Genomic DNA, 25,172 nt, shown 5'->3' on the forward strand with positions numbered 1-25,172 from the left:
AATATTTAATCCACTCTTGTCTGGAAGGGAAGATACAGATAGCTCAGGATTACCATGTACTTTGTAGTGTAATTTCTACAACATGTTAAATATCTCCTATTTCCCCAACAGCTTAACATCAGAAATTAAATACTCATACATCAATGATGTTGTCCTGCCTCCAGTTTTCTTAACCTAGTTGAGAATATCCTGTAGACTGTGTGAGAACATCCAATACAAAATGTATTAAAGTATTTGACTGAGCTACAGCTGAAATCCTGGCCTATGTATATGTAAAAAAACCCCACCCCTCAACTGTAAACTACAAATCACATCACTGAAACTATTGCCAGGAAAGCAAGTCACTTGCGATCAGCTAAAATATAGTAGATACATGCTTACACTTTATAATGAGAAGAAATAAGTTCATGTATCTGCATAGACATGCAGTTTAAAAAGTAAGGTACAAGATTGGGAAGCCTGATTTTCCACTGACTGATGGATGATTTTGGCAATTCCTTTCTTTGTTTTACTTCCCCATCACCGAATATAGACAATGATATCACCAAGGTACAATAGATATTTGATTCTGTGAGAAAAGCCCTGGGAATTCCAGCCCAAAAAGGCCAGTATACGAGAAGCATAACTGAGACTGACTGCTCAGCCCTTTTTAATTTACCAACACCTGAAAAACTCCCTTGTGTTTGGAAAAGCCATGTTAGCCACATGTTAGTGCTATTAACATTATGTTGTTGCTGTTTTAAAGCCCAGGAAATCATACATTCCCTTATCGCCTTTTACGAAACATAAACAAGATATTTACAGTAGGACCAGATTTTTTCTCCAAGAAATGAAGATTTGAAACATTTTTAAATGTGATTTTTAAAGGAGACTTTAATTTCTTGCTGCCATCAGAAAATAAATTATCAAAGCAGAATCCAAAATCTAGTACTGAAAAGAAACAAGATTATAAACCTGAGTTTATGGGGTCATTTTCAGGAAATCACGCATCAGTCTCACCTAGCATGAGCGCCACATCCTTCTTTAAGAAGGATCCCACATTTATGGGATAAAAGTACCAGGAAAAGATACAACAGGGTATCTACAATGCCTGTCAAATGTCACCTCAGTAGGTTGCTGGGTGTGCTGTGCCCCAAACTGGATACAGCAGTCAGGTATATGAATTGTTTGTATTTTTAAGGATATCTGAAACAGAGACATTTGCAGGTTGCTGGTTATATCCATGTGGCCAACCAAAGATGATGGTTTTTTTCCCACCCAGTGCATACTCTCCAATTTCATGGCTCTTTTTTTACTTATGATGTCAGAGAGTCACAGCAATTAATAGCTTTTTCTTCCCTTCAGACTCACAGACCTATAGACCAACTACTCCAAAACAGAAATATAACTTCTCTCTGGAACAATGATGGCTTTTGCTTTGTTCCAGTATGGACTGAACACCACTCTACTTTTTCCAAGTAGTGCTTGATGTCATGCAAACCTAAGAAAAGGGAGAGGAGAGGAAGGGAGGAGAGGGAGTGAAGCTCTTCTATTATTTATCAGTCACACAGTCTAGGCTTTGCCCCCACAAGCTATTTCAAAGACCTATGGATGCAGCATCCACAGAAGATTTTCTCTCATCAATACTTTCAACCATGCTGATCTACAACACAACACTAAATTTACACACCACTGAATGCTGTGAACTTTTGGTTTTGTCCCCAGGAATGATTAAAATAATTAAATTCCTTTGTTTTTATGTCAGAACAGTGTGCAACAAACTAGCATATGAGCATTGCACGTTTATTGAAGTTCATAAGTTATTGATGTGACTCTTAAAGACTAAGCTGATAAACCCATTCCACTTTTGGTGATATACATAATTATATTTTAAGTACAATTTACTTATTATTCTACTGCCTATAATTGACTTCTAAGCAAATATTGTGCGTATACACTTCTGTTTTAACCGGAAGCAATACAAATTGCTCTACAGATGCAATTTTAAGCAAGAGCAGAAGTCTCCTGAAAGGAATCTCAGCTACTTGTTTCAAAGCTGTGGGTAATAATTAGGAGAAAAGAATAATACTCGTCATCACTTCCTTACATCCCTGTGACTGCTCATTTGTTTATATCACAACAGGATCTAAATCAAGGACCACAGACATTTCCCAGTTGTTTGACAAATAAGTGTAATTTGGACATTTATCCATCTGCCTGTTCTTGCTGAAAAGCTGTTTCCAAACTGCCCCAGAAAGCCCCTGACATACCAGGATACTCGCTTTCAAAGCATGTGTTCTTTTTCTGTTATCTGACACAAACCCAACATTGTGTCCTGCACTTGACTGCAAACATCGTGCCCTTGAAATTCCTTTTCCATGCCAGCCGGAAGGAGGCAAGCAGTAAAAGCAGTCCCCTAAACTTGGTTCCTCCTAAAGGGAAAGTCAGGAGCGAAGAACAATACACATACAAAACAAGAAGGGAAGTGAGTCAGGGTTGCCGGAAAAATTAACTTGCTGATTTTAATACAAAGGAATCTCAAGCATTCCTTGCCTGGCATAGTGCAGAGGATTTGTTGCCACAGGCTGTGTAAGGTAGAACACTGCCATATTTATCCTCCAGCCATGTCAGTGCAAGTACTCCCCCAGGCCCTGATAGCACAACATCACTTTGCAAGGCATGTCCAGCTGTGCACAGAGGCTACACCATCTTATGTTGCTAGAAAGCAAGTGCATGCCTAAATCCTTTTCAGGACAGCAAGAGAGAGCAAAGAAATTTCTAATGATTTTGAAACAAGCAGGAAGCCCGAGCCTCCTAACTCTATCAAAACTGGTTTGTGGGACCTTCAGCAAGCCACCCAGCCTTTATGTATTGGTTTTCTCCCCTAATACCTACCTACATACTTGATACATGTGTGTACAGCTGACAAAAGGCTGGAAAACTCTTCCAGGAGGCAGCCAGGGTGAAATGTTAGAGCTTGAAAGCAGCAGTGAAAGATCTCCCAGAGATCTTTCAGACTAATATTATTCTTTAAGTAGGCATGGTGGCAGAGAGGTATCACCATGTTTTCCTCCATACCAGCTGAGGACGAGGCAGTGCTGATTTCTTGAACTGATCAAACCCTCTGCACCACTAACAGACCTTGTAAGTGAAAGCCATAGCTCACTGGACCTTGTGCAAACCAGTCAGTAAGCATCTCCCCTGCTCACAGCTGTGGCCCACATGGTATCCTGGTGCAGGGTGGGGACCCTGGCACTGGAAAGTAGCCAAAGGCACCCCATATTTAGCCCTTATGCTTGAAGGAGCCCTGCTAGAAAGAGCCTTCTCCTGCCACAAACCTCAGGGTTGGAATGGAGATGCCTGAGACCTGTGCTGGGGTATTGCAAGCAACCACAGTGCCACAGCAGCAACATGACTTCAGCACTTCATGCCTGCATTGAGATACTGCTGATAATTAGCACTGAAAACACTACTGGTATAAACCACTGCAGTATGCATGTCACCAGTGCTATTTCCAGTTTGGCTCAGCTTGAAGATGGGCATTAATAAAATCATCTTGTATATCCCATGGTCCTGCAGGCCTATGCCCAAGCAGGCCAAGAGTTATACACCAAAATTAAAGTCCTTTTGACACCTGAAATGTTTTCCATCAGTATCAGAATGCCCAGATAATTTATATATCACAAATATGATTTGGCAGGATTAAATTTGAAAATAATATATCAAGAATTTGTTATTGGAAGGGAAAACATTTGCTGCATACAACAGACCAACAGAAGAAAAGGCTGATTGCTGTGATGAATAATGCATATTGCCTATGGTACTAATTAACCTTGTACTCCAGCAAGATATTATGGAACAGCAAGGCTAATCTGAATGTGGCCTGACACTCTTCCCAATGGCATCTGGAAATCAGTCTTTGGAACATGTAAAATTTGAATTTGTTAAACCAGAAGCCTTTGCTCAATAAACTTTCAGGAAGAGTATTTTTGTTTTTCTGTATTCACAGCCCACACTCAGTGCATGCTTGTACACAGCACAAAACACTGAAGGGGACTCCACAACCAGAAATGTTCTATGGGCCCTCAGCCGTCTGCCAGCAGCATGCAGGCAATAACAAAGTGCTTCCCACTAAATCCCACAATGGAGACTTAGATGTCCTGCGGATACAACTGCAGCGTGACTGTTGTGCAGCCTTTTGCTTCTCCCCAGCCAGAGCGGCAAAATGCTTACAGTAAGCTCACTGAAAATGAACACTGAAACTTTAATGGTTTTATGCCTCCAACCTAAGAACAAAGGCCTCCACCTGAAAACATTGACTCTAGTTTGGGCTGGTCTTGCTTTTCTTGTAATATATTCATTTTCCTGTTACCCAAAGCTACACATGGTATTAAACACACATGCCACATTAGAGGCATTGTGCTGTTAGTTGTGTGCACAGTGTCCACAAAGTACAGCAAAATGACTTGCACATACAGGCATGACTGAAGACACAGAAGGCATGCACAGGTATCTTTTATGTCAGTTTACAGTAATGGAATCCAGTTTTCAGACAACACTAGCCAGTGTTTTATATACCAAGCTCTGATCTAGCGTAGTCTTTTATTCAGGGGGAAAAAAACCTCAACCCAAACCAATGACAAAAACCCAAATCAACCAACCAAACAGGAAAAAAGACTTTTTTTGCTCTCTCCAAGCACCATTCTGCTCTGGGAATTGTAAGGAGGCCACCAAACCAAACAGTCCCACAATATTTTGGAAGGGCATGATCTGGCAGGGGCACTGCCCCTCCATCTACCAGGGCACTTAACAAGCTAACAGTGCGTGACCCACTGCCTTTACCATGAGAATGACACAGCTCTTGTCAATGCCATTAGCCATGCTCAGAGCTCAGTCAATAACAGACTCATACAATCAATTCACTTGTCCCCGAGCACTAGATTCCCAGCTGGCAGCCATCCCCCACACCCCATGTAGCATACCAGCAAAAATGCACCAAGAGACGTCTGACCTGACTGCTGAGTGTTGTGTTCCTGATGCATCCAGGAGACGAGAGTCCAAAGACACCAATGACGAGGATGCCATGTGCAGAGCTCTTGCTCAGTTGAGCACACAACATCTCAGCAGCAGCTTAGGAAAGAGAGTTGCTATGATGCACCAAGTTCTGCAAGCAGGCTCAAAGGATTGCTATGCTATTTTAAACTAATTAGAGTGAGAAGTGACTCAAAACTTGTTCCCTACTCCTTTCTATGGAGCGCAGCATGGAAACAGGTGGATGAACTTTAGCCTGTGTGCCCCTGCATGAGATGAGAAAGAGACAAGCACAAAATGCCACAGACTCTGATATTTGGGAGGTTTGGAGATCAAGATCAGACCATTTGCTGATAAATAGGTTTGATCTGAGTTACACCGATTATCATGAAATAAATTTCTTTCCTATAGACTGTGTTCTGCTGGCAGTCAGTGCAACACTTTACAAAGATCTAGGCCAGGAAATAATTTAGTTAACATATTGCAGAGGGTTATCATCTCCCTCCTACCAAAATCAATGATAAAATCTCCAATGACTACAGAAAGCAAAAGATCACACTGCAACTCATTTCTGCCAAGAGATGCAAGGGCTCTTGGTGCTATTTCTGCCAGGTTTGCCAGTGCAGGCATCAACAGGATGCTTTCTTTCTCTCTCTGGTACTAGCCAGACTCTCAATCTGGACCAAAATGCTTTTGCACATGAATGATCGATGAAGTCTCTTGAGCATAAGCTTGTCTCTACATCTGCCTGTGTGGGCCCACACTACTCTGACCCAAGCCATATCTGTAGGCATTACCCCCTTCTAAATTCCCCACTAACAGCTTTGTTGAAGGATGCGACTGCTGTCACAACACAAGAGCAGGTCCTAGCTGCTGTGACACTTCATTTGTCTGGGCAGCAGCATGCCTGGAAGGATGACTGCCCTGTTTTAGTGGAAGTATGCAAGACAATCAAGGCCAGCTAAGCAAACTAGTTTTGACGTATTAAATCATGCTTGAACTGTGAGAGCAAAGAAAAATAATGTAAAAGCTCTTCTAAAAAAAAAAAAAAGCCTTTACAAATAAATAAATAATACAGGCCAGCCTTTTTCCCAGGGAGGGGAGAAAAGCTTTTATCTGAGCCTGACCGAGGACTTCGGGTAGGCAGAGAGGGAAAGATTATTTTGCAAGACAGACACCTGCCTCTTTCTTCAGTGGTTTGTACCCATTTCCATGCATTTCACTTCTAGAAAGAGTTTCTTGCTGATCACCCTCCTCTGGCAGTGAAAGAGCATCAAGTGCTCGGGCAAAAAGCAGACCCAAAATCAGGTAGGACAGGAAGACTGAAATTCCATCACCTGTATGCTTACCCCTTATGAGCATAACTATATGCATACAAAAGCCCTGACCAACATCTGACTTGGTACTGGAGGGTCCCATGACTGGTTTTGCCACAGTACTCTGTGAGCCTTAAGCCATTTTTACCTCGAATTCCCTCTGCAGGCACTTTGCTTTAGACATTTCAGCCTGGAATGATAATACTCAATCTGCTGCAAGTCAACCATTGCAATGCAGGAAATCTCACCAGCACAGGGTCACAGGGCATCTGCAGACCTTGGCAATTATCCATGGCATCTCCCCATCATCCTGAACCTCTTCCTCCCTGCTGTGAATTTCTTCCAGTAATTAACATGCCCAATTGCCTTGGATTTATACTAATAAAACACTGGCTCCCGTCCCAAGATTCCAACATTGCTAATGCCTCCTGAACCTTCACCAAGCCCCAGCAGTAATGAAGTCCATGGTCCTAGCTCTGTTACTGCCTGGGTTGCAGGCTATCTGCAAAGCAGCTTAGAGCTGGGAAGCTTCAACCTGCAGGTTGCTTCCACTGAATTACAAATTAGCACATTTCCCATGCTCTAAAGTAATTAAAAAGCTTCCTTTCCAGGCAGCTTTTGAAAGCAACGCTGTGACCTCTATCACCATTGCAATGGGATGACCAATTCAGTGTAGGATCTCTAATGCATTATTTTTGGAACTAGTACTGTACCAGAGAGACTCTTAGGACCACACAGGAGGCAGCCATTTCACTTGGTGGATGGTAACCATGATTCTGGACTTCAGCGAAGATCATGTTGGCTCTCTAGGCAGGCTTGCTTTATTCAAGTAATAATAGTCACACACATGCAGAGGGACTGGAGAGTCTGCTGGGGCAGGGGATGCTTTTTTATATATATACAGAGAGTCTGGTACTCAATAACACTGAGGCTTTGGTAGTAAAAAGTACCTTTGGGCAGAGAGGCGCTCCTCAGCACAGCTTCCACACTACATAGAGCCTCCACAAAATCACAGAATATGCTGAGTTGGAAGGGACCCACAAGGATCATCCAGTTCAATTCTTAGGCCTGCACAGGACCATCCCCAAGAGTCACACTATGTGCCTCTCTTTCAGGCTTGGTGCTGTGATCACTTCCCTGCGAAGCCTGTTCTGGCTCCCAAGCACCCTCTGGGTGAAGAACCTTTTTCTAATATCCAACCTAAACCTCCCCTGACACAACTTCAGGCCATTCCCTTGGGTCCTGTCAGTGGTTACCACAGAGAAGAGATCAGTGTCTGCCTCTCCTCTTCCGCTCACAAGGAATTTGTAGACTGCAATGAGGTCTCCCCTCAGTCTCCTCTTCTCCAAGCTGAACAGACCAAGTGACCTCAGCTGCTCCTCATACAGCTTCCCCAAGTCTTTTGCATTAAAAGTACCCTCAGGCCAAGCATTTTTTTGAAGGGAGGTATCTAACTGAGGTCCAAAAGCAAGCCTTTTGCAATGAAAACTGTTCGAATTCCAGCTCTAGAGAAATGAACGGTAAGTTTGTTGTTACTTCCCAATGAATCTGCCTGGAGCTGAATGATCTTAGAAGGGTTTTAGGTTAGTCTAAGACCATAAAAAAGCACATGAGATTAAATACAGCACTGCCTTCCAGAGCCCTGGTTCAGGCTCCAGCCTCTGGCTGGCACGGAACAACTCAGTCTCTGGTCCACGGCTGTCATTTGTAAAATGTGGAGTAGTGACTGTGACCTACTTCATAAAGTAGGTTCTTCAAGATCCAACAGAGAAGAGCCCTTTGTATGACCTAGGAATGGTTTTAATAGTCTGTATTAACTACTTCTTTCCTCACACAGAAACACTCACATCTGAAGTGCTAGCAAAACTACTCACAAGCCACTTAAGGCCTACCATGAGGACGTGGATCACGATACACCTCCACATCTCACTGCCAGAATGGGTCACAACCCAAGCTGGCACTACCTCCAGTGCCACACTTGTCAGGGGAACTGATTCCTCCACCATCACTACCACAGGAGACTGTACAAGGATGCCAGGCTGAAGATGCAGACAAAGATGATCTGCTGATGCATATCCTCTCCCACCCACCCTGCTTCCAGCAATATAACTGCAGGCAGCATGGGGAGGCACGCAGGCAGGGAGAGTCTTGTCTCACCCTCCCAGCCAGTGGACCTGTTCTGATAATGCCACTGATCTGCAGCTCTTAGAGCCTGGATTTTCTGGGGAAAGAGGTGGAATTTTCCTTGACCTTAAGTTGATTGACTGTCATTTACAGTGCGAAGAAAGTTGTCATCTTAAATCCCAGTTTTTCAAACTTCAGCTATTCATTTTTAAAGACATAAATTTATAAAGATAAGACAGGCATATGAAAGCAACAAGGGACATCCCCAAGCCTCACATTGTCTCTTTCATCTTTTTTTCTTTAATCTGTTTTGGATATACTGTTTGGGGTTTCTATAACACCTAGCCTCACTCTCTGAGTCTGCTCCACTATTAACAACCTCATAACCACCCTGAGGGAAATCAAAAATGGAAGCACATCAGTACCATGCTCAATACAATCTTATCTCTCTGTTGTTCGTACATACAATTGAGTCTGTACTAGATTAACTTCTTCAGCGAGAGAAAATGAGCAATCTTCCAGCAAAATAGATGGGCATCTCTTCTGACATGAAGAGCAGCTTCACCTCTTTCTACAGACATATGTGTTGCAATTGTTTTCCTCTAACTTCAGTCTACTGAACACTTACCTTATATGGGATACAAGTTTACACAGTTAAAGAAATAAAATAAAAAGTAAGCTGTGAATCTATTCATACAAGGCATGTAGCCTCCTGTTGTGGAGCCTGGATTTCAACCTCAATGTTAAGCCACAGCAAGTTAAAATGGTCAAGATATAAAGCATGCAGAGAGAAAAGCTTATTATTGAAATGTCAACACATCATTAACTACTGCTAAGTGTTTCTAAATGAGAAACACAAAACCGAAAACCCAAATTATGAGCAAAACAATAGTACCACTTCATTTTAATACCTCATATAAATTAGGTGGAATGAGGGCTCTGACAAATGAGCTCTAGCAGACCTTTGGCAGTTCGAGAGGTTGCAGTTACCCTTCTGCTAAAGATCACCATCCAGGGAGCATGCCCTCAGGCTAGGGCACCAAGACAAGCCCTCCATTGGTCACATCAGCTCATGGGCAGACTATCCAGCTCTGCAGAGCCCACGGCAACTTCCAGCAATGGGACAGAGTGGGCAGCTGGGGACAGCCATATCTTATATCAAGGCAATTAAATTCACTGCATTGCCAAACAGCATTCACGTACTTTATCCTTAGTATTTCTCCAGAGTCCTTAGTTGTTTCTAAAACCCACAATTATTAAGTAAGCTGTTTCCAAGCAATTCAAAGTTGAACGTGGCAATCAAAGGAACCTAGCAGCATGGCTAACACTCCCTTTCCTCCTGCAACACCTCTCCCATTCTATATTTTAGCAAATATCCTAAGCTTCCAACGGTAAAACCAAAGGCAGCTGTTTTTTTTTATTCAAGTTCATATTACTTAGTTATCTAGGACTGAACTAAAAAGCATACTCTAAGATTTCCCCCAAAATATCTTATGGCTAGGAAGCAAACATGACCTTCACAGTTTACACTTTTGGAGACATTTCCAAACCCTATTTTATTTGAACTGCTCAATCTATACTTTGTGAGGGGAATAAAGTACTCCTTAACTGTCCTTCTGGAAGGTGACTGCACAGCAGCCACACTGCAAAGAACAGTAAGGTTAAGTTGGTCAAAGCAATGGTCTAAAAGCACCACTGCAGAATGAGGAAAGACTTTCAGAGTCATTGGGGTTACAAGCATACAGGGTAGTGAAGAAAGTACAACTCATTAGCAAAGCATGATGCATTGCACATACATGGACACTCTGCCTCCTATAATGAAGGCAAATATACACATGTAAAACAAAACAGAGTAATATTTAATCAGTCCCATTGCAATACAGTTTTGACCCATAGAAAACATTTCCCTGCTCTTGTTAATTATTTCAGCTGCAGAACAAAACACAAAATACATACATGCACACATCTCTCTACAGAATAAAACCCATTCCCCCTCCAGTGACAATTGCATTTTGCTGAAATGTAGCATTCAAGTGACTTTCTTTGCATTTGAAAAGAAAATACACACTGTGTGGCCAAAAACTCAGCTATTCTGACACTGGCTGCATTTGTGCTTAATTAAAATTAACTAGGCACTTCAGCTCATAATTATATAAACACCTACCATGCTATACTCCCAGCCAATTTGGTTTTAATCAGAAAAATGCAAGAGAAGTATGAATGATGGGCAAAGAACTCCCTGGAGGGGCAACTGTATTTCCAAATTCAGTATTCTCCATATACTGAATATTTCCATCAATGTTTTCCTTGCCACGTAATCACCTCCCAGTAGAACAATTAAGAAGAGATTTTTATTTTTTTATCCCTGGACTCTGTTTGGTTTCCACTCTACTACAAAGGTAAAAGCACACTTGCCTTATTCACCTGAGTCCCAGCTGGGAAGTCTCCCACAAGACAGGCAGGATTTAGCAGTATGCTGCCTTTCTAGCATACATAACAAGGAGTTCAGAGCAAGAATTCAGTCAACTTGAGGTGGAGAGGTAGGCAAGCAAGCTGCAGAGTGGACTGAAGAAAAGTTGCCCCCCTCCTGTGGCTACATCAGATACAAAACCAGAAACACTGTCTGCTTTGGAGCAAAAGCCCAAGTTCCAAAATAAGGTTACCTTTGTAGCAGCACGTTTCATTTCCTAGAAATAACAGGATAGGGAAGGCAATGGCTGAGCTGCTCTGTGTCACCTGAGGAAATCACACCATGAATTTGTTAAAAAAAATACAGGATTTTTTTCATTGTGTTTCATTCACAAGTTGGGCCTCCGGGATAGCTGCTGTGCAGACTCAGAAACATGACAGTCATCAAGTGTGGCTCTACCATCACCACCTTTGCTAACCTTCAGTTGCCTCCCAACCCTCCACAGATGGTGCCTTCTGCTACCTACCAGCTGAGAGTCACTACCTCTGCCTGCTTACTCCTGCACAGCTGCAAATAAACAATTGCCTCTGACTATCCTTCTAATAGCTGATCAACAGGGATGCAATCACTGCTCTGGGAAAGTGCTTTCAAACATCTGCACTGATTGCATTGCTTTTGGAGGAAGAAGAGTAGCTCTGCTTCACCCCCAATAAGCCAGCAACAAAATCATCTGAGAACTGATTCAGCATGCAAACTTCTGATCTATGTAAGCTAGCTATCTATGTAAATTAGTTTTAATTATGTCCAGAATAAAAGACCTGTGAAGACAACGTTTTTCTGCAGCCTTTGTTATCTGTAAGAAACTCATTTCTCTTGGCAAGTGCTCAGCTGAATCACATCATAAGTAATGAACAATCAGAAAAAATAAATATTGTTTTGTAAATGCAGTGAGGTATGTTCAGCAAAGTTGATTCAGGGAAGAATAATCAAACAAGCATCAATATTTAAGACAACAGAAGGGCTTGAATACTCTAGAGCTGTTTTGGAAAAAAAATAATCCAAGTGTTTCCTCTGGCAGAAACTCCTTTCTAAAACCAGAAACCATACCCTAAACCCATCCTTCCTCCAGCTCTTGCTTCCAATGTTCTTCCTCAGAAGACAGCAAGGGTGAAGGAAGATATCACTAAGTTTTCCTCTGTTATTTTTTTCACCTCTAACATCTGTAATCTTGACCATACCTTCTAGCTAGCTAAAACCAGCTGTACTCCTTTTGATGTCTCTTCAAGCGGCAGTCTGTACTGATTCTTGGAAAGGAGAGTGTTATGCTTTCCTGAACTCATTACTCACCTTTTCACTTTGGCTCTCATTATGTGAAGTTTTTCTTTTCTTCCTATTTTTACTCAAATATTTAATTAATCTGTGCTTCAGCTCTAAAAGCATCTGAAAAAAGATCAGTCTCTGCAAATCAATTACATCTCCAGTTACTATTCTGCAGCTCCCTGGACATTAGCAGAACCCCACCACTGCAAATGTATTTGCGGCTCATTAGCTTAATATGTCAACATCTCCTCCCTTCCAGTAGCACGGGCTCAACTGCCTTTAAAGGCAAAATATAAGCACTTCTTGCTTCTCATTGAAAACATACTGGGCTGAAGGTGAGAATGAATACAAAGAGAAGTGTCAGAAAGTGGCCTTTTCACAGTTTTCATTTCCTACACAAACCTCAGTGGTGAGCTCTGCTATGCATAGTAAGCAACTAAAACTGAAGTTACAATAAAACTCACCTATTCCAGTGAAGGAAGAAGGAAAGCATAGACTGGGCAGATAATATTTTTTTTGGCCAAGCCCCTAAATGGGTAAAGGCAGAAATGTCAGTGGCACCACATAAAGTTTTACAGCATTTTAGGATCTGCCCCTCAGCTTTGATTGAGCGCTTCCTGCTAAGGTGGAGACCACCATTAGGAGACTTGAAACTGGCCAAGCAGACTCGAAAGTGGGCATTTTTCTCAAGGATATATTCAGAGAGCACCAGCTGAACTGAGGCAGAGCCAATAATCATGAGTCCTTTAGTGGCAGCAAATCACCACTCTGGAAAACAGCACAGAAATTCACAGAGCAACTGCTTTCATTTCTCTTATTAACTAGTACAGCAATTTATTCTTGTGAATAATGAACCTTAACACTACTCCTTTAAAAACATGTCCCAGCATAGTCACAATTTACCTCTAGTTGTCCCTAGTAGTTGCTGATAAATGGGCCATGTTGCCAAAGGAGGTGTAGAGACGCAAGTCGTTTGGGTTCCTTACTGTAACTATTACCTAGCTGCCTATGTTAATTGACAGAGTGAGCACATTATATAAGGAGATTAGACCATGTCATATTTACAACCTCAGAGTCCCCAGTGAGAGAAATTGCTCAGCTGTTACTGTCAGTGCCTTCTTCAAACAGGAAACCTGCTGACAAGATGATGAATTCAGAACATCGTTGCCAATTAATGATTTGTAGGCAGAAGGGATTTCAATAGTTCCCATATGTTTGTGAGGATGACTGGGGTTTACATCACCTCTAATAAAAGAGTATAGTCTGCTCTGTCCAGACGTGACACTAGAGATTGGAAAATGTCATCTTTGCAGAAGAAATTTTAATAAACAAAGCCAGGCTCTTCTGGGTTGAAAATGTTTCCCAAAGCATGGTCACTAATAATCTGCTTATGTCTAAGTGAAAAGCAAACAGGGAGAACCTGCAAGATGCACCCAAGTGATTTACAAACCAAAGTTATTTAGGTTTTTGTCAAAGCTACACCACAGAGTGCCAGGACCATCATTACGGCAGCCAGAAGCATGTAGTGCATTTCCTTAACATCAGTCAGACTGTGCAAAGAAAAAAAAAGGAAGCATTTACAAACACATAGGACCTTTCTAAGTGCTACTTCTTCTGCTTTTAGGCTGCAAAGTTTAACTTTACTGTCCCAGAAAAAAATTCTTATTCTTGTGAATATAAGAATAACCAAGCCAGAAAGCATTTTACTCACACAGAGTATCAGCATGAACTCCATACATGCTGAACACAGACCTCCTGAATGGCCTAAGGCTGAATGTCTCCTATCGACTGAGCATCTCAGAGCCAACCAGCAGGGAATGCTTGGCAAGATGACCTGGGTTAAACATAGGACATCCAAGTGGGGCCCTTGAACAGACTTTGCCAGAGGCACTCAAGTCCCATTGATTTGGTGATGGAATTTAGGGCTATCCCACAAAAAAGAATTATGGGCTTTAACACATCTAGAACAATTAAAGTGACGAACTCCTGTCAAGAGCGCAGGCTGTAGATGAAGCAGAAAAGTAGTTTATGTGGATATGCTTTAGGGATGAGGCAAGGGTACAATTCCACAGAACATATTTATGCTTCCTAATTATGATCACAGGCCTACCCAATACAGTCATAAATTGTGAGGCCAGACACTGTCCTCTCAATTGAGTAAGAAAAATAAAAAACCCCACATGTCCCAAAACAGAAAGCAGAACCTAATCACTAAGATCATCTGAAAGAACACCCCAGATTGCTATCTCAACACTACTAGAGATCCAACCACTCTACAGGCACGGTATGTTCTTCAAAGATAGTCTGAGGTTTCTAGTTTAATCCGTAGCTTTTTTCTTTTTTTAATGGTGTGTTGTTTGCTTTTGAGATCTTTAAGAGCGCTTTGAGAGATCGCACGCTGGATTTGATAGGTGACTCATGGATGTACTCCTTTATTCCAAAAATTCTTACAGGTGGACTGATGTCAGTATGTAGACAAAGCACCAAACCAGTGCATGTTATTTTGTGACATGGTATTTTCAGCCATAATTAGGGAAAACCTTGCCGATCTATTGACCCACATCACTCATCTGTGACAGTCTATATTTCCTCAACTTGGGATGATGTTGATTTTAGCTCCCCTCTTGTGCAGTATCAAACATAAAGTCAGTCTCTTCTTCCCCCTTAAAAAGGAGAAATATCTTTATTGGCACAGGAAAAACAAAACCAAGACAGATTTTGCTGTATTGACTACATCTGTAGAAAAACGTCACTCCACGTGCTGTTTACTAGGGGTTTCTCCAACACAAACATATCTACATTTTCTTTTCAAGTCATCGCTTGAAGAGACTTGAACTACCTAATCTTCAGGGCTGCAAGCATGTGACCGAGGACTAAAGGATCAAGGCCACTGTTTGCTTTGGGTATGCACTGATCTATTCTTTGCACCACTCTACAAACACTAATGAGTGTCTGGAGTGAGGCGAAGAGAAAACGCAACACAGATTTTAGTTGAAGAGGAATCTCTCTGCCTTCCCCACAGCATCTATAACTATCTATCTATAACTAAGCAGCTGCAAGTACAAGGCAATGAAGATGGAACTGATAACCAATACACAATACTTTCGCAAAAAACAAACTGTACTGAAATCTTTTTTGTTTACCCTTCTCTTCTACAACCAAATCAGTTTTAGGCTACCTGTTATGTATTTAAAACGGAAGGGCGAATTTTATAAACAAGCATGTAATACAGCAAACCATAAAATGGTAAAATGAGATTATACACTCAGAGTATATTGTTGTTCTTTAGGAGTATTCTTTTTTAAGTCTTGAGCTTGAGATACCCTAATTCTCTTCCACAAGGCCTCTGATGATTCAGGAGGCCAATGCTGACCAGCAACTTGTGAACCTCAGCACATAAGAAAGCATTTTTACCAGTGCAGCTTTAGGTTTAACTCTGAACAGCTGAGCAGCTTTGTATTAAATTATTTACCAGAGAGGAAAATCAACCAACTCACAGCATATCAAGTACCACCACACCCTCCCAGCCCCCCCCCAGTGATAAAGAGAGGAAAACATACTCCTTCAAATACAAAACCAAAATGCATCTTGCATAGGGAGGTTAATTTTGTATATTCCCTGGTATAGCATGGAAAAAAAAGAAACAAAGCTTCTAAAATTCATAAGGAAACTCTGATATTGAGGAAAAGTAACATAAACCTTAAAATAACAGGTAAGATTACAATTGCCTCATGGACCCATGTACAGTGCTCCAAAGATAAAACTAGAATACCAGATTCTCCTTGTTCACAGCCCTGTAAGCACCAGAAGGACCTGTACATAGGTGTCATGTGCCACTACATCCAGCCAAGGCCTCTGTAACAGTTATTTGAAGGACCTCAGCAGAAGTGAGAACCTGACTATCAACTCAACCACGCACAAAAAACATGCAAGAGAAGGAAGCCAAGACAGCATATCACCTTGGAAACTCAGCAAGGCACCCTCCCTGCAAACCCTTACCTTGGCAGGTGTTGTTCTTCTCCTCGTACCCTGCCTTGCACAAGCACTTCCCGATGGGCACCAGCCATTCCCCCTCAGCACTGCAGTGCATCTTTGGTGCCTCCTCAGTCACTGAGTGGTTGATGCAGACACCTGACACCTCCAGGAGCTGTGAGGAATCCGCACCTGTAATGGTGTCAGGAAAGCGGGCCAGGTTGCGGATTACTGATGGGCACTTCTTGTAGTACACGCGCACGGAGACCAGGGCAATGCAGGCACCCACATCCTGGAAAGCGAGGTAAAATCCCTTTTTTGTTAAGGGCCCAACATCTCGCACCTCTGTGTTTAGCTTCATAACTCTATCGCCAAGGTCTAACTCTGTGAAACTCTCATCAGCAGCAATAGTATCAATCTTGATGTACTGGTTTTCTTTGATGTTCCTCCCATCTTCATCATCTGATTCGAAGTAATACATGTTAAAAGTCTCTTTGCAAGTCCCAAGTCCTCCTGGAAGGCTGTTACAGTCCCTCAGGGTGAATTTCAGCTCAATGAAGATGCGGGATGCCCCTTCATTAGAGATCCAGCTGGTCAGAAGCCAGTTGTTCTGATTTTGTTCCATTACCTTGCATACTTGGTATGTGTGTATCGGAGCGTAGTTTTCATCCACCTCACCAATTTCTTCCCACTGTATAAAAAGGAAAAGTGTTACTTTTTAAAAAAGTTACAGCTCCTGCAAAATCTTACCTTTCCCATCTAAGAGCATCTTGAGCTTCAGAGGCTTCTAGGGGGGAAAAATATTGTAATTGCCAAGTTTTCCATATTTGAGGTTTGATAAATTCCTGGTAAAGTCAGATAAAAGATCTTTTATAAATAGAAAAAGATGCTAGTTAAATTATTGTTTCAGTGGGAAAACATAGCGCTGGGTTTGTCCACTAGTATTCTGTTTGGAAAGAAAACAAAAGCAGATGGGGCCATTTCCATGGCCTTTTCCAATGCATCCACATAGGAGAAAAAAAAAAAGCTATTTACAGTTCATCTGTCCCCATTTCCCCAGGCTCCTTTCTACCACATCCTCAAATTGCTGCCCAACACAAAGAGGACCACATTTCTGCAAGCTATTCTCCCCCACCAAACAGTGTGCCAGAAAATCAGTCGAGTGATACATAAAATAAATTGCCCTTTGCTCTCTCCAAGCATGCTAGTCAGAGGAGTTCTTGTGCATGCAAAGAAAAGATTACTGGGATCTGCAAATCTTGAGCTGTTCATGTGTTATACAGGTTTTTAAGCAGGGCTCCAGTTAACTTTTCACAGCTGTTTGTGGGAATTGTAGCAACTGGTTGTTTGTTTTATTTTAGCCACACTCTGAAGTGCATTACTTGGAAGAAATGCTTTTCCCTGATCCAGCACAGAGTCAGTAGCATCACAACAGTGCTTACAACAGACACACAACATTAATGTTTCCTCTCTGCTTTTGACAACAGTAGTGTCACATTAAGAGATTAGATTAACCCATGTAAGTACAGCAAGGAAATCAAGAGAGCCAGTGTTCTTTTCAGTTTTGTTTCCTTCTACTTTAGACCTGCTTATCTGCAAGGGTTTAATTCCCCAAGCTTGGTCCATCCTCTGCTCAGCATTGCTGCCCACATTTAGCCACAGCTGTGGATGCAGCACAAAGCAAACACACAGAGCATAATTTAAAGGCACTCCAGTACAATATAGCTACTAGCTATATTACAATCTGCATATGTTCTCAGGCCAGTGGACAAATTTTTTCACTGGAAATACAGCCAGAGATGAAGTTGAGAATGTTCTCAATTCAGATGCCATTACTACAGAACTGACAGAGAACACCCTCAGAGTCAACTTAACAATGAAGTTTTTTTAAGGGAAATGTTCTTACATTTTAAATTAAAATGGCAGCAATCAGTGACATAAGAACATAACTTGATGCTACAGTCCAAAATGAGTTATAAATACCACTAGAAAAAAAGCATTTCTTCTCCTCTCTGACCTGGGATGTGAAAGTGGGGACTCGGGCAATTTCAGGATGACATGACCACTGTGAAGTGCACAGTTCCTATGTACCACCAGTCTTCCCAATGAGGAACCTATCCTGAAGATATTTTTGTCATACTAAGCAGTATTTTCATTTCTAAACCCTTTTTATGTCTGTGGGCTTCAACAGACCACAAACCTACCATGATTAATGTGTACTTGTCACTTCACCCTTCTTGGTAGTGCCACAGAGTTAGCCAATGATATGCCTGCAATGAAAACCAGGCAGATCTGTGCAGGATTCATTCCTAACTTTAGGAGAGGCAATTAACAATTATGAAAAGTAGAGTCATTGACAAAACACACAGAAAAAGTTTGCAATACAGCATAATTCTGTAGCTAGATTCTCTATGTTCCAGTAAATGGGGGGGGGGGTTTGATACCTGACACTAAAAGCAGAAAAACACCATTCTTCAACTAGTGTGGTTAATTTAGGTGATAAATATGCTGCACATACATACTTTCAAGTGGATTTGTCTAACATTGTGCTGGTTTCAGCTAGGATAGGATTAATTTTCTTCATAGTAGCTAGTATGGGACCATGTTTGGGATTGTGCTAGAAACACTGCTGTGATATAGAGATCTTTTAGTTATTGCTGATCAGTGCTTACACTTAGTCAAGCCTTTTTCTGCCTCTCACGCCACTCTACCAGTGAGGGGGCTGGGGATGCACAAGAAGTTGGGAGACAACACAGCTGGGACAGCTGACCCCAACTGACCCAAGGGATATTCTATACCATACTGTGTCATGCTCAGCACATAAAGCTGGGCAAAGAAGAAGCAAGGGGGGACACTCAGAGTGATGGTGTTTGTCTTCCCAAGTCACCACTATGTGTGAAGGAGCCCTGCTTTTGTGGGGATGGCTGAACACCTCTCTGACTATGGGAAGTGGTGAAGGAATTCCTTGGTTTGCTTTGCCTGTTTGTGTGGCTTTCACTTTACCTATTTTAGTGTCTTTATCTCAACTCACATGTTTTCTCCCTTTTCTGATTTGCTCACTAGCTGCGGGGGGAGTGAGCAAGAAGCTGTGTGGTGCTTAGTTGCCAGCTGGGGTTAAACCACAACAATCCTTTTTGATGCCCAGTGTAGGGCTGGAAGGGTTTGAGATGATGACAGATTTGATTTGAATGTGCTAGATTGAATTTATAGCTGTTAGTGCTGTTTAGCTATTCATTGGCTGGCTTCTGGGCTTGCCACGGGGCTTGATTGCCTTACTGTACACTGAAGCCTAGTGCTCATTAGTGGCTGCTCTTTGGTTTCACTGCTTGCCAAACTGCTGATCATCTTACTCTGCCATGCCTGGGAACATTTTGATATCAGCAGTGGCAAAGCACCCAGGATGGCAGATGTCCAGGCCATCCCTGGTGCTTTTGTGATGCCTATACTGGACATGCAGGAACTTCAGCGTGAACTCAAGTTGATGGGAGTGCAACCTTCACATGGGAGAAGAGCCCTAAGCATCTGTGGCTGTGGATACCTCTATGCCAGAGCAGGTACATTGCAAAGCACCTACGGCCATGATTATGTCTGTGTTGCAGCATGTATACCCCTGACAAGACTGTGGCACATAGATAAGGCTCCACTTAGAGCAGGTAAAATCCTAAGGGACTACAGTCTGTGGATAAGTCCAAGATGGAGCACAGGCAAGGAGAGGAGCTCATTGCAACATTACACCAAATAGTCTGGTCCAAAGGGACCATGGTTGGAGATTGTAATAAAAATACCTTTAAATTATTGTCACCCAGGATTTGAGCTGCATATTACATGAATTACTATAGCAACAACCCCTTGTTGCTAGCCAGGGTAAGAACAAGGGGAGGAGTTCATTGCAATGTTAAACCCTGGCACAAGGGAACAGGGGGTGGAGACTGTAATGGATATACCTTTAAATTCTTGTAAACCATGATCAGAGTTGCATTTTATAGGATTTATTAAAGCAGGAACCACCTGAAATAGTGGAGGACAAACCTTATAAGAAACAGTGCAAATGCAGCAGTGACCTTACCTGAGCTGGCTTTGGTGCCCAGGAACTCCATGCAACACACCACCTTCCCTGTCCCAAATGACCACCATAACAGATGGAGCCGAAAGTCATGGACTAAAAAGACTCAGTGGACATTCTGGAAACAGTTTATATTCGTGGTCCATAGACTAAGGGAATGATATCTGTGTAATATATTAAATGACGGGAAGGTAAGTGGTTAATGAGGTTGTATGGAACAATGTGGGACTAAACATGATGTCAATGGTATGGAATAAGGAGTGGAGAATGTGCTGGTTAGGATGTAGTTAATTTACTTCATGCTAGCTTGTATGGGGCTATGATTTGGTTTTGTGCTGAAAACAGTGTAGATAAAACAGGAATGCTTCTGATACAGCTGATCAGTGCTTAACCATGTCAAGGCCTTTTCTGTCACTCACACTTCTCCCACCAGTGAGGGGACTGGGGTGCACAAGGTGGGAGGGGACACAGCCAGGACAGCTGACTCCAACTAACCAAAGGGATGTTCCAGACCATATGGCCTCATGCCCAGCAATAAAAATCACAGTAAGAGTGATGGCATTTATCTTCTCAAGTCACCATTATTCTTTCCTGATGGCTGAACTCCTGCCTACCCCCAGAAGTGGTAAATTAATTCTTTGGTTTGCTTTGCTTGTGTGCATAGCTTTTGCTTTACCTATTTTAATGACTTTACCTCAACTCACAAGTTTTCTCACTTCTCTGATTTGCTCACTCACTGGGAGGGAATAAGTGAGGGGCTGCGTGGTGCTTAGTTGCTGGCTGGGGTTAAATCACAACAATCATGACACTATATAAAGGTGAAGTCTTATTTTTATCAAGGTGGTGATTCTCCATTAGATGAAAAGGGAGAGTATCTCTCCACTTCCTCCAATGCATGCAGAGGTCCCTGCCAAATCAGCCCAAGGAACAAATGACCATGTGCCAATATAGCCCAGAAAAGACCTAATGACTTTAAAACTTTGCTTTATGTGGCTGAAGGTCAGAGGATCATTTGAACAACTGTTCACATCAACCAGCATCTGTGAAGAAGTGTTAACCTCCAGCAGGAAGTGGTGCAAAGCATTTCAGAACTGGAAATTGCTCAGACCAGTTTTAGCAAGTGAAAAAGTGTATGGATGGCGATAAGGTACATTGTGTAGCTCCATACAACATTTAGAGAGCATTAATGTGTACTTCTTTCATAAAACTGACATTTACAATGAATGACTGTGATGTTGCAGTAATATCATTAGTGACCTAACTTGAAGGCATACTGAAAAACATCACTTGACTTTTTTCACACTTGCCAGGTCAATTTTCAAGGACCCAACCATCACGCTCTCCAGAGTTATGAAGTTAAGCTCATTTCCACTACTGCTCCAGGAGCTGTGCTTTTGGGAGGGAGTACAAAGTTCATTTGTTCAAAAGCCCAAATGCAGTGATTCTAATAGTTGCTTTCATGCACTGAGAGCACTAAACACCATGAGGAGAAAGGTCCAAGCATAAATACATCAATCAACTGAACTAGAGTATAATCTCAGCTGCAAGAAATGGTAAAACAAGTCAACATCTCAGGCTTCAGGATGCATTGCTCTTCCAGTACCATACCGTGGATCAGAGAGAGCCCTGCCATCATCACCTGCCATCAAAACTAAAGCAATCATCAGAGATCATGAGGGAGGGGAGGTGCTAATGAGCTGAGGCTGCTTATCTCTGTATAATCCCCAAGGGCAAGACAAGCAGATTTTATAAGAGCAGCCAGTACTGTGCAAAATGTGTGCTCTGTCATTTAATCTTCTTCTCTCCTATCTGCATGTAGGAATACACCATTTCTTTCTCTTCAGCTGGGTCTGCCTCCCTCCCGAGACTGCAGGCAGCCTGCTACGGTTCTGCTTTTACATCCCTCCACGATACAGAGATGGTGGTAAGAGTCCCTGCACCTTCTGCCTGGTCCCAGCTTCCCAATCACTGCATACCTCAGACAAGTATTTCAGCCAACAAAGAAATACAAGCTAGAGGAAGAAAGGCAGCACCTTACAGTTAATGAAAAAGAAAACTAACCATATTAAAGAGACAGTATCTAGCTGAAAATTAAAGGCATGAAAAAGAAATTAAGTACAACTGAAAAATTGTGTAATTCCTCTCTGCAGCACATAGTTTTTGAGATAAAAATCAACCCCATCTGCAGGATTAAAACAAAAATGCAATCATTAATTTGGTGGTAAATGTTTTCTCTACATCTTTAATAGCCCTAAGAAGGAAAACACAAATGCATTTCAATGGCCTGATGTTAAATCATTTATAGAAGACCTACTTCTGAATCAGAAATTTCCAGCACACTACTGCTGGCAAGTTAAAGACTGCACTCAGCTCCATCGACAGGAAGCACATAGTTCATTCAAGCTGTTTGCCTATAGAAAGGCCAAAGATATCACACAACTAACTAAAAATATAAGAGTTAAAAATGCATTCAGTGGAGCAGCCTTGAGTTAAATGGACAATTTTAAAACACATTCACCAGCTGTCTGCTACTCAGGCTTGTTTCTAATCTCTGAGATTCCAGGACTGCCATTTGCTACCACGGCACAGTGAAAGGCTGCTGCCCAAAAAACCCAAATACTGACAGCAGGGATAAGCATTTCAGAGCTTTTGTCTATTTGGTATTGGGTTGGGTTTTTTTTGGTTTTGGTTTGGTTTTTTTTCAATAGGAATTTTTGTTACTGGTCTTCAGTAACTCACTATCTTTAGCACCTATTTAAGGCAGTGTGAAAATTTCAAGCCTTGTTCCAAATTCCACACATCCCTGTGCATCTGAAAGAGAAATCAGACATTTAGCAAAATCCTAGAAATCTTAAGAGGGAAAGGCAGCTTAAGTGCATTAAGCAAAGCTGTTTCTAAGACTTACCTGAAACCTTCCCAGCAGGACTCCCTCTCTCCAAAGGCTGTGCAACCTGCCTCTCTTTCCACTACCTATTTCATAAGCTACATGGGTACGAGAAGACTCATCCTCTCATTTCATTTTTCCACCCCACCATGTGCAGCTCTGCAACATGTGCACATTAACTCTGGTATCCGCTGGCACGAAAATATAAAACTGGAAGAGGCTTTATGCATTTTTACCTTCTTTTCCTTTTGGAGAAACACAAGCCTGGCACAGATCTTTGATCCCAGGCTTTGAATGTGTGAAAATACTGGAGATACTTCATTCTTTGCCCACAGGAAGGCAATTTTACCCCAAAATACTGCTGTTAAACCCATTATGAGCACATACTGGTGCAGAGGACAGCATGGTGTGCTGCTATGCAATCCCTGTGCCAAGTTAAAAGGGGACATGACGCCCTTCTAGAAGGGCAGACCATCCTAGCATTCAGTTCTGTACTATTTATCCTGCCTTTCATCCTGGTAATATTTGGGCAGACTCTTCGATTTCCTTTTATGCAGCTGATGTTAAGACCTGGCTGCCAATCAATAGCCTCCAGCTTAGCTCCCACACAAACATTCCCTCCTGCTACTCAACTTTATCTTGCAACTTGCTCCTTCCCTCCCTTTGCTGCTCTCCTCCCATCACAGAACCCAAAAATTTGTGGCTTTTTCATTTTTTTTAGCTGCCTGCTGGTTTCCACTTGCTATCGTATTACAAAGTTAAAGCAAATAAGCAGCAGGCTCTCCCCTGTGCAGTTTAAGTCACTTCAGTGAGGTCACTTAAGGCTAAATCTCTAGTGAAAGCCAGGCAGAGCACCATGCATTTTTTCTTCTGCACTGCAGAAGGTTTTGCAGGGCTGTGCTAGCTATAAAATGAGGCTGACTGTGTCACTATCTTGCCTATTGCAAAACACCACTTACAAAAACACCAGTTCCAAGATTCAGCTACTTCAAAGCCTGCCACCAAATATTGCCAGTTTTATCAACACACGCTGTGATATATACCATTGCTCAGATTTTCAGCTCTGGAGCCATATGATTAAAAGAGTTTTTGCTTTTCCTGGGGGTGTTTCAGTCTTCATTAAATGGGTTTTGCTTGCTCAAAGAACAAGAACACAAAATACAAAGCACCCAAAAGTCATGTTATTTTTAGCCCCCTCTACAGCAATGCTAACCTCAGGATTGGTAGGAGCAAAAGAGTTTTATCTTGAACACTGGCAAGAGCTTTATGTATAATCCATATGACCTACTGATCATGGCAGAGTCCACCAGCACCTGGATGGTGCACGTGAGAAGCCTGGTCCCCTCTCACAACAAGGGACAATGATCCAAACCAGTCTCAAGCAGTAGAAAAATGCAGTAACCTCAAACAATGCTGCAAGTTTGCAAGTCTGCTCTTCCCGATGGAGGAGTAGTGTGAGGAGCAGAGCAGAGACATGGCAAGCAGCTCACACCTACAGGATAAATGGTGCCCACTACATGCCACCTCCCGACAGAAGAGAATCAAAATAGCTTTGTCCAGCTCACTGGACCCTGTTTAAAACAAGAGCTCTTGGGCAACAATTTTTAAGCATTTGTGCCACTGTACACAGGTTTAAAGTTCAAATTCTGCTTTGGGGCAGGATGCTTGCTCACTGGGACAGCCTAACAGCTTCCACCCTCCTGCCCCGCATCAACCAGTGGAAGATCACCAGATAAAGCCATGTGACTTTTTCTAGTAAATCAAATGTTTGAATTAAAAATAATCAGGAAACCAAAGCAATTATTGTACTTGGATCAAGTCAGGAAAGGAGGACAGGGGACAAAAAAATAGCAAAGGAGAAACCAGTGATTTTGACAGCCTCATCTTCTCCTCCTGAAATTAAACAAAACAGAGAGCAGATAAAAAAATACAAATAAAACTGTTCTAGAGTAATCCAAACTAGTTCTTTCAACCTCAAATACAGTGTTTTAAATTTCAGCTACCAAACAACAAAAAAATGTATTGCTTGTACAAACTTCTCCAATACCAACATCTACTTTTATAATCCAAGAG

General features: G+C 42.0%; 1 protein-coding gene across 7 annotated transcripts in view; it reads right to left on the minus strand.

Moving 5' to 3' along the window:
- EPHA5 (EPH receptor A5) overlaps positions 1 to 25,172 on the minus strand; it is a 182,547-nt gene that overhangs the window by 135,884 nt on the left and 21,491 nt on the right. For all 7 annotated transcript variants that reach the window (XM_018072010.1, XM_018072004.1, XM_018071978.2 and 4 more), the window contains exon 2: positions 16,180 to 16,843. In XM_018072010.1, coding sequence (XP_017927499.1) covers positions 16,180 to 16,843 — 664 coding nt within the window. The remainder of the gene's footprint in view (positions 1 to 16,179; positions 16,844 to 25,172) is intronic.

This window comes from Manacus vitellinus, unplaced genomic scaffold (genome assembly GCF_001715985.3).
Source record: "Manacus vitellinus isolate BGI_N305 unplaced genomic scaffold, ASM171598v3 scaffold_0_pilon, whole genome shotgun sequence".
In the NCBI taxonomy this organism is placed as follows: domain Eukaryota; kingdom Metazoa; phylum Chordata; class Aves; order Passeriformes; family Pipridae; genus Manacus; species Manacus vitellinus.